Raw genomic sequence first — 9,460 nt, 5'->3', positions numbered from 1 at the left:
AATTCCTGCATGAGTTCTAGCAGTTTTGGGGTGGAGTCTTTTGGGTTTTCCACATAAAGTATCATATCATCTGCAAAAAGTGAGAGTTTCACTTCTTTGCTGATCTGGATGTCTTTTATTTCTTTTTGCTAATTGCTGTGGCTAGGACTTCTAGTACTATGTTGAACAGCAGTGGTGATAGTGGACATCCCTGCCATGTTCCTGACCTTAGGGGAAAAGCTCTCAGTTTTTCCCCATTGAGTATGATATTTGCTGTGGGTTTTTCATAGATCGCTTTTATGATATTGAGATATGTACCCTCTATCCCTACACTGTGAAGAGTTTTAATCAAGAAAGGATGCTGTACTTTGTCAAATGCTTTTTCTGCATCTATTGAGAAGTTCTTGTTCTTTCTTTCATTAATGTATTGTATCACATTGATTGATTATCTAATCAGGCTTTTCTAATTAGATGCTGTTTATTAAAAATGATTATGGGTATAAAGTTGGAAGGAGTTATTGATGAAAATGCAAAAGGAGACAAAATTTTAAGCCATTTACAAGCAGCTTTTTGCAGACAATTAGAGACAGAATGTGTCTACAGAAGTGTCAATCTCCTTCTCTGACTGGTATCAGAACATGTGGGAAAATTTATAACAGCCATCTTTTTGTTATTTTTTTTCTTACCATAAATATATTTTCTGTGTAATGCATATTTAACAAAGTACTCTTTCAAAATATCTAGACCTCAGAGGCTACTGCTCTGTTTTACAGATTTTATAATTGTCCATCTCTAGAAAATTTGGCTTGCTAAATCGGTTGCCTTGCTTGGTAATTGGGCATCCAGGACAGTAATATTCAAATTACCAACTCCAACTTCTGAAGCACAAATTCTTGTGTGGTCTCTTAGCCAAGAAAGCCCTCAACATTGATCGCTTTTCATTCTCAGCTTCAAGGTAGAAAATCCACTGATCTTCTAGAGTAGTCACTTACATTAAACCAACATGATGAAGAACTGTCCCACCAGTTCATCCCCTTCCTCTCCACCGGCAGACTCTCCTGCTGCTCCGGGCCATCTGAAGGTTGCTTCAGAGAAGCTTGCTTCTCTTTCTGTGCCAGGATGCTTGTGGCACTCTCTGAAGTTCAGTAATTCCCTAATTTCCAGGGCTAAGTTTGGGTGCTTGTCACTATTATGATTTTTCCTAAGAAGTGGCATTCCAGCATTCCTCAGTTCAAGGAAAAAAAACAAAACCAAACCACAGCTATCTATTTTTCCCCATTCAGTTTTGCTGATGTCTTCCCTTATCATAACAGCAGTCTCAATGTTGGCTCTGCTATCTGTCCTTGGGGCCATCAACTCCTCATATCTGACACTACTGAGCACCTAAGGGCTGCACACTGTGCCAAGTATGTTATGTCAATGATCCCACTTGATTCTCAGAGCCCATCCACAAAATGAGTATTATCATTTTCAGATGAGAATGACATTTCAAATGATCTATTCTTTTCCTCAACTTTGAGAGTTTTCTCAAGCTGTCCACAGGCCGCAGTTATTCTCAGTGTTGGTTGTGCATTCTGCAGTCGTGAGTTCATTTACATTCTATAATGTCACTATTTCTTTCTCCCTCTTTCGATATCAGTTGTCTTTCGACGTTTTGTCTTGTTTCACTAAGTCCATGTCTTGTTCAATTCCTTGAAAGCATGAAAGAGCTTCAGCATAAAAATTCTTCTGTCTCCTGGACTAAGAGTGTCCTTAAATATTAGTTTACTTAATTTATTTTTACAACTTATATTCATTTTCCTTTTTTTTCGAGATAAAATACTACTTTTTTTAAAAAGATTTTATTTATTTATTTAATTGCCAGAGAGAGAGACACAGCGAGAGAGGGAACACAAGCAGGGGGAGTGGGAGAGGGAGAAGCAGGCTTCCCGCGGAGCAGGGAGCCCAATGCGGGGCTCAATCCCAGGACCCTGGGATCATGACCCAAGCCGAAGGCAATCGCTTAACCAACTGAGCCACCCAGGTGCCCCATAAAGTACTCGTTTTTGTTTGAGATTATTTTCTGGCTCACTCATTTGTAAATGTAGACATTACCAGGGCCTTCTCACTGCTCAAAAATAGTATGGCATTTTTCTCTCTCACTGCTCTCAAGAGATTCTCTGTCTCTCTACAGGGAGAGAGATAGGACACCTTACCTTACGGGGGAAAATCCTATGAATGACAGTGACTTTCTCATGAGACACCTTGGGTACCTTCTGATATATTCCATAAGTACTGAGACAGAGGACTGGCTAATGACGCCATATATTCTCTGTACTACTATTCAGTTCTTTGGGAGGAGACCGAGGGTGGTGGAGCTGGGGTGTGGCTACCCTCAGCCTGGGAGCCTTCTCTCTGAATTTGTTAAGACTACTGTGTCTGGGACTCATTCAGCCAGCTAGGAAGATTGAGCTCTTTTATGGAAAAGTCCTCACATTTCAGATCATTCCCCTAGTTCAGGGTAGATTGGACACACTGACAAAAAAATGAGAGTAGCATAATCCCCTTTGGTTCATGGTCTTCTGGTTTAGTGGGTCAGCAAGTTTCTGCTGAATCTGTATTCATCTCTAGTCTATAGTTTGCCCTTATACCTCCTGCCCTCCTCCTTAGAAAACCCTCAGAAGAGTAGGAAAAAAAAAAGGAAGGAAGGGCGACTTCACAGTTCTATGGCTTCTTCTTCAATATTATTGGCTCTGCTAAGATGGAGGAAAAAAGGCTCCAGATCATTGCTTCTGCCCTTCTCCCAAGCCCTCTCATGACTTCGGCCCTGGGTCCCAATATCAGATGGATTTTATACTAGTGTGCTCCAAAGAATGTTCTCCAAATACAATACAGCTCCATGCCCGAGAGTGGACAGCTTAGGGTTGGTCCAAATTGTGTCAGGTTGGCTGACAATCTATAATTCTGTGTAAAATTAGAGCCTTAGCATCAGTGTAGAGGATCTTATCTTCAGGCTTTTTTTTTCACTTCCTGTATGTTTTGCCTACCATTTGTTTAAAGAAGAATAAAGTGGAAAACTTACTGGTTCAGCTAATAAAAATTCTTTGTCAGGCTCATGAAAGAAATTTCTTCTAAAAATTAATCATTTCTGCCTTCTAACATCTTAAGTTCTGAACAAATCCAAATATTTGAGCGCTTATCATACACAAGACACAAGAATATAAAAATTTAAAAAAGTTATTTCCTGTCTTGGACAATATTATAGTGAGGTGAAGGAAGCAGGTAAGTACACCAATGATCACAAAAGAGGAATCTTCAACTTAAAAACTTCCAATGTGGGAAATTTCTTAGTTATTGGCCAATGCAAAAACCCACCAATGCTTCCCGTCAATAATAGTGTCACTTTGGATGCACAGAAAAAGACACATAGTCCTTTGGAAGCCAGCATGGTGGTTGGTAGAGGGTGGTAGCGAAATACAGAGGAGAAAACATCTAAGTTTGGCCAGTCCCTCTCCTGGCAACCAGAAAGTTCAGAGTAGTCATGCAAGCTTAAGAACAGCTCAAAACCAACCAGTCAGGAAAGGAGGATTTCTCCTGCAGGCCTAAATGAAGAGTATGTAAGGGAGAATGTATTCTTGGAGAGGCTAAATCCATTTCATTAGCTCTTCTGTTCTTTCTGTCTAGAAGAACATAGAAACAGGGGCCACTCAACATCCATTAGCCACCGAAACACCAATTCATAAAGCACCCGGTTTAGAGAGTAGATGATACAAGGAGATCCAGCTTCTTAGAGAAACAGGATTTCAACTCCGATCTCAGGAGTCCCTCTGGCTCCGACTAGGTTGGTGGCAGGCAGACCTTTGCGAGTCCACAGTGCCCCTTGATGGTCTCCAAAGGTGAAAAATCATTTAACGTCTTTCCCATCTCTGAGCCTTACTAAAGCAGATTTGGGGGCAATGATTAAGGGAGAAATCTGCAGTCAGATTTGTTAATTAGAATGCTGGTGGTTGACTGTCATACTATCAAATGAAGCATCTTCAGGGGATAGGACAGTTTGCTGTAACTAGTGGTAGGTGGTTCACATACCTGTATTTTGACCACATGCTTTTCTTGTTCATACAAATATGATTTCCTAGCTTCGTACTCTTTCCTAAGAAGGGATCCTGCACTTGTGGCTTGAAGGCGAAGAAGCAAATCATCAGACGCAGACCACATCTTCTTGCGAGCGTAATCTGTTGTGACTTTCTCAACAATGTCCTGGCAAGAGATATTTCTTATGGTTACACTTCACACATCAGGTGAAAGGAGCATAGAGAACAGCGTCTGGAGATTATATCTCTGAGAAAACGATATGGGTAACTCTTTCCGGCCTGGTTTAAAAACAGATTTGACCAGAGCCAAGGGATGAACTGGCTTAGCTTCTTTCTAGCAACGTGCTTTTGGAATCCTCTGAACTTGGTGCTCAGGTGCTCTGAGAATTTGGTTGAGTGATCTCAGGATCTGGAGGCGGAGGTGCCGGCAAGGACCAGGTGTGAGGCCTGAGCTCCAGAATGTAAACGGGACAAGGATGATTACAGTATGAATATGCATATGCATCACCTCCTCCCTCGCCAGGGCTGCCAAGGAAAAGACTGCAGTGGCCATGAAGTCTTCTGGCTCCTCTGCCCCCTTTCTTGTCCAGGCCAGAGTAGGCAGACCTCTGCAAAGAGCCAGGGGCTCAAAATAAACTTGGGGGAAAATAAAAGACTTGGGGCAGAAGGAAAGGGGGTGGGAGAGGAGAGACAGGCACTACCATGACCAGACAGGGGAAACTCTGTCTGAACGAGAATGAATGAGGGAAAAGGAGGAAGGGGGGACTGTGAAAAGTCTTTATGTGGATTACGAAATGGGTTTGCTTTTTATGTTCTTTGAGAGATGCAAGCCAAGACTGGACTCACTTCCATGGCTGATGCTCTCATCCGGTGTGACTGCAATCAATGGGTGGCTAATTAAAAAAATTAAAACTGACATCATAAAAAATGCTTAAAAACCTTCAAAAGAAGACATTTTCACATTCATGAAATCAGTACTTTTAGATTGTCTAGAAGAAATAATTTTTTTAAACAGTGTAGATCTTCCACTTTTTAATAATCCTAATAGAATGATGCTCAATTTCACAAAGTTATTCCTAAGGCATCTTTGGACACCACTGGAGCTATTGTTGGCTCCGAATTATAACCCTTTGATGCTGCTTCTTCACAGTTCGATACGTCTTTTCAACTACAGCATCTGGTTTTTACAGTTTCATTTATCTACAAAGTAGCACTGATAATGCATTGCCACCTTAGTATTTTCTTGTAAACTGTGGCAATCTTGAATATTTGAAATTAGTTAATTAACTATCTTCTTGTCATGCAGGAGTTCTGGTGGCTCTCTCAGCCCCAGGCCATAGGTTTTTTTCGGAGTTTTAGCAAATATACTGGTGATTCCATCCACAAAGTTGCTATACTGCAGTATCTTTGATGCTGGTGACTTTTAACAATTTTGTAAGACCTACATTTGTGTGTTCTTTCTTTCTTTCTTTTTTTCCGAAATGGGACTAAACTATTATTAGTATTTTCTCTTTGAACATACTACAATGCATGCATCAAACAGCAATAGTCACATCTTGTGGGTCCAACTTTGGTCTCAAGTCCAAAGCAATCTTGTGAACATCTTTTCAAGAGTATTTCCCCCCAGAAAGCATTACTGACTTTTTAAAGGACATACATGTCTCTGTGGTAGGCTGTGAGGGGGAAAGAAATAAGACTTTCCAAATACTGACAACCAAGAAATTATTCCTAACTGAACTTTTGGGTCAGGGCAAACCTGAAGATTGATTTCTTAGGATCATGTACCATTCCAAACAAGCTACAGAAGCTTTCTTCCCCTTGATCTGTCTGGTGGCAGTATGCCAACACAGAAATAATTGTAAAAGTTAGTAGCCACGCAACCACATCCAACTGCATTCATGAAGACTTCACTTTATGTCCAGCCTTCGATAAATCCGTTATTTCCTCCCATCACTTCCATGATTCAAAAATAGAAAGGCAATCACACTTATTTTTTCATAGTACAGTTTCATTAAACACGAACCTCCTACCTCAATTTCTTTTGCCATGAGCCATGATTCTTTAGGCGAGTATGGTTCGGGTGTGACCCAGGAATTCTCTTTTGAATCGATGTTGTAGTAGTACTCATATTTATCCTGCAGGCTAAGTTTGAGCCATGAACCTTCAGTAGACACTAAAGAAAGAAATTTGTTACATTCTAGAGTGAAACACTGAACTTTTCAACATTAATGTAGTTTCTCCAATACATAAAATAATCTAATGAACAATTTTTCACCAAGCATTCAGATGGCCTAAATAAAAAAAAAAAAATGAGAAATGACTCACTAAAATGAGTGAATTCTATGTTTTCAATGGCAGCTCTCAATTCAGCCAAATCAAGAGGAGGACAGAGGGATGTCTAATGCTAGGGCTCTGGACCTCAAACGTCTCATGAGGATGAGAAGAGTCATAAATGGCCAACAAGAAGGAAAAACAAACAAAGAATATATGTCCCTGGTAGATGTGAACAGCACGAAAAATGGACAGAGAAGACCAATGAGCAAGAATCTTTTTGCTTAGAAAGTCTTCCAGCAACTTCTCTGAGAAGGAGTGACCTGGAAGGACTGTGACCCATTATTTAGGGAAAGCCAATGATCTTCATTAAACCAATGCAGAAGTGACTCATCTTTACAGACAACTTTATCTAAAGTAAAAACTGGCATATGCAAACACTAAGGTCACTAAGTACGGAGAAGGAAAATGTCCTGGTTTGCCTCACCTTGCTCTACATGACCACACAAAATGAGAAAAAAAAAATTGCAGAAAGGACTTAATTTGGGGGGGGGGGGGAGGATGTACTAGAAAAAAAAATCTATGGCATTCATGACTTAATTAGTTAAGAAGAGTATCTCCTCCTCATGAATCCATGGGCTTTATTTCCTATTTAGAAATCTGTTTATTTTGCTGAATGGCCATGATTCCTGTCCCAGACCAGCGAGGTAAAACAACCACAAAAATAAACATAAAAATGATCTGACCTGGATCAATCTAAACCAACTGCTGTCAAGTGAGCCTTGGAGTAAATGTCTTTATAGGGAAATCGAAGTTCAAGTGAATTTCCTTATACAATATTTAAATGGATTCAAATAACTAAGCAGGGGTAACTTCAAGGCCCTTGAATGTGTGTTGATTTTTTATTTGGTTTTAAGTGCTTCTCAACTGTTCTGTGTGTCACTGCCCAGGAAAAGAGATGTATCTCTTTCCAAATGGGCAGACAGCTGTTATCTGTGTAGAAATGCTGGCCTACTAGAACATATATTGTACAGTCAAATGAGGATGATCACAAGTAATCATTATGGATCTGAGGTAACTCCTAGGTTTCTGAATTGGGAATCTGGGGATATATGACTACATGCACCAGAACATGGCACAAAGGAAGAGGAGTAGGCAAGGGAAGTGGACAGAAGATTAATTAAGCTTAGGCCAAGATGGACTTGAAACTGAACTTAACCCCTGCATTAGTACTGTTGCATAAGTCTTTTTCCATGAAGGATGAGGTAGGGGACACTACGGTGACTCTGGATGAAGAGATGTGAAGGGAACAGAGAGGAGCTCAAAGGTGAGCAGATGCCAAGTTAGAAAGAATGGCCAATAACCCTCCTCATACTTCATTAATGGGCAATTTGCTGAATTGAGGGGTGCAATCTCTGAGTTGGAAATACATCAGATAAACTTAGAAGTACATAGTGTACTATGGGAAAGACCTCCCGTTGAACTAAAAAAACCCTTTTTATCCTCCAATTCTACTTCTTGGGCCATTCACATAGCTTCCCAAAGAAGAGGAGTCCATGACCTAGGACGTGGTGCAAATAAACACTAGCCTGTGAGTCAGGAGACACTTGGATCCTTGATAGGACATGAAGTGCTCAGTAACAATCTACTAAAGGAACGGTGGACTATCAAAAATTAACCTCTTTGGGTTTGTCATAGTCTCCCTCTGACCACAATCTCATGAATATGTTTCTAAATCTGAAAAATGAGTATAAGGCTCATGATCTCAAAGCTTCTCTCCAGAGCTAACACTTCATGGTCTGCCATTGGATTGAACAGGCATAAATACTTGCTGAGGTTATTGATCTGATCCCTTGGAGACCAGGTCATTCTACTTTATTCCACATTTTCAAAATTACTCTTTACTCTTACTTAAGATTGTGCAATCATGTACCATTTGTTTCAAAAAGGATAAAGAGAAATATTAGTGTCAAAATCAGTTTGTATCACTAGAGAAATGGATCAATAAGCAAGCCCTAGATAAAGCAAAATCTCCTTAAATACTGTATTTTCTCAAGGTTATGGTAACACCCATGTATAGCCACCAAGTTAATCTGAGCTTTTCAAAAAAAAAAAAAAACTACGTCTAAAAAAATATATTATTTTTTCTTAAAGATCTTATTTATTTATTTGAGAGAGAGAGAGAGTGAGCACAAGCCAGGGGAGAGGCAGAGCGGGAGGGAGAAGCAGACTCCCCGCTGAGCAGGGAGCCCGATGCGGGGCTCGATCCCAGGACCCTGGGATCATGACCTGAGCCGAAGGCAGACGTTTAACCGACTGAGCCACCCAGAAGCCCGAGACAAAAAAATATTTTAGAAATGTTCATTTTAAAGCAGTATTTGTCTTAAAATTAATACAATACTACAGACAGCGTCATATTCAAAATGACATTTAGTTGGTGTTAAATGACTAAAAAGCTTACCACTTTTAGATTTGTGCTCTTTTGCCTTTGCAAGGGCATCATAGTACTTGTCAGCACATTCAGGGATTATGTCATTTGTGTTAGACATAGAAGACTTCAAAACAGACAAAATATCACTTGGCTTTTCTTTATCCAAACACTGATTAACATCGATGACCAGTGTAACCCCTGCATCATGGAAAAAAAAAAGTTTCTGTTAATGGTTATCTTCTACTTACCCTAGAGATGCGCAAAGATACAATTCAACCTTTCAGGAACGCATTGGCATTAAACCTTTTTTACCCTTTCGGAGTACGCAACACATATACCCAAGATGGTCACCAACTCACCTACCAGTTTAGGTTTTAAGAAGAACAAGGTCCCACAGAAGCACAGTTTATTAAAAATCATGGTATTACCAGGTTACTCTCATGTGGTGTGAAGACACTAGGTCCTACTCACTGTAGTGATCTCTAAGTGGAGTAAATGCATACCAACAGTAGATATGCAGTCCTTACGTAGGTCACTAATCTTAGGAAGACAATTTATTTATTTTAGAATAAGTAAAAATCCTGATATTTTCTTGTATAGCACTAGTACACTTCACAAGATTTGTCATTAACCACCTAAACACATGTTCTAGAAAGGCAACAGGTATAGCTGGTGGGCATACACAATCAACTTAATTCTGAAGCCAATT

At 40.0% G+C, this 9,460-nt stretch overlaps 1 protein-coding gene across 1 annotated transcript; it reads right to left on the bottom strand.

Moving 5' to 3' along the window:
• Positions 1-62: 62 nt before the first annotated feature.
• LOC145719664 (ras GTPase-activating-like protein IQGAP2) lies at positions 63-9,259 on the bottom strand. Its single transcript, XM_081811185.1, has 3 exons — positions 8,782-9,259; positions 6,080-6,222; positions 63-4,215 (listed from the first exon to the last, which is right to left on the bottom strand). The coding sequence occupies exons 1-3, from the start codon at positions 8,867-8,869 to the stop codon at positions 3,973-3,975; spliced, it is 474 nt and encodes a 157-aa protein (XP_081667311.1). The 5' UTR covers positions 8,870-9,259; the 3' UTR covers positions 63-3,972.
• Between the last annotated feature and the right edge of the window lie 201 nt (positions 9,260-9,460).

This window comes from Leptonychotes weddellii, unplaced genomic scaffold (assembly GCF_054177405.1).
Source record: "Leptonychotes weddellii isolate Sample4059 unplaced genomic scaffold, ASM5417740v2 HiC_scaffold_6140, whole genome shotgun sequence".
In the NCBI taxonomy this organism is placed as follows: Eukaryota; Metazoa; Chordata; class Mammalia; order Carnivora; family Phocidae; genus Leptonychotes; species Leptonychotes weddellii.
This window is presented reverse-complemented; position numbering and strand designations above follow the sequence as displayed.

What these genes read in the sequence shown, in the direction of transcription:
- LOC145719664 (XM_081811185.1), bottom strand. Translation starts at nt 8,869, where the DNA reads ATGTCTAACACAAATGACATAATCCCTGAATGTGCTGACAAGTACTAT. An exon ending in AGAGCACAAATCTAAAAGTG is followed by an intron (nt 6,223 to 8,781) that starts GTAAGCTTTTTA and finishes TTCTTTCTTTAG; the next exon opens with TGTCTACTGAAGGTTCATGG. An exon ending in TCATGGCAAAAGAAATTGAG is followed by an intron (nt 4,216 to 6,079) that starts GTAGGAGGTTCG and finishes ATCTCTTGCCAG; the next exon opens with GACATTGTTGAGAAAGTCAC.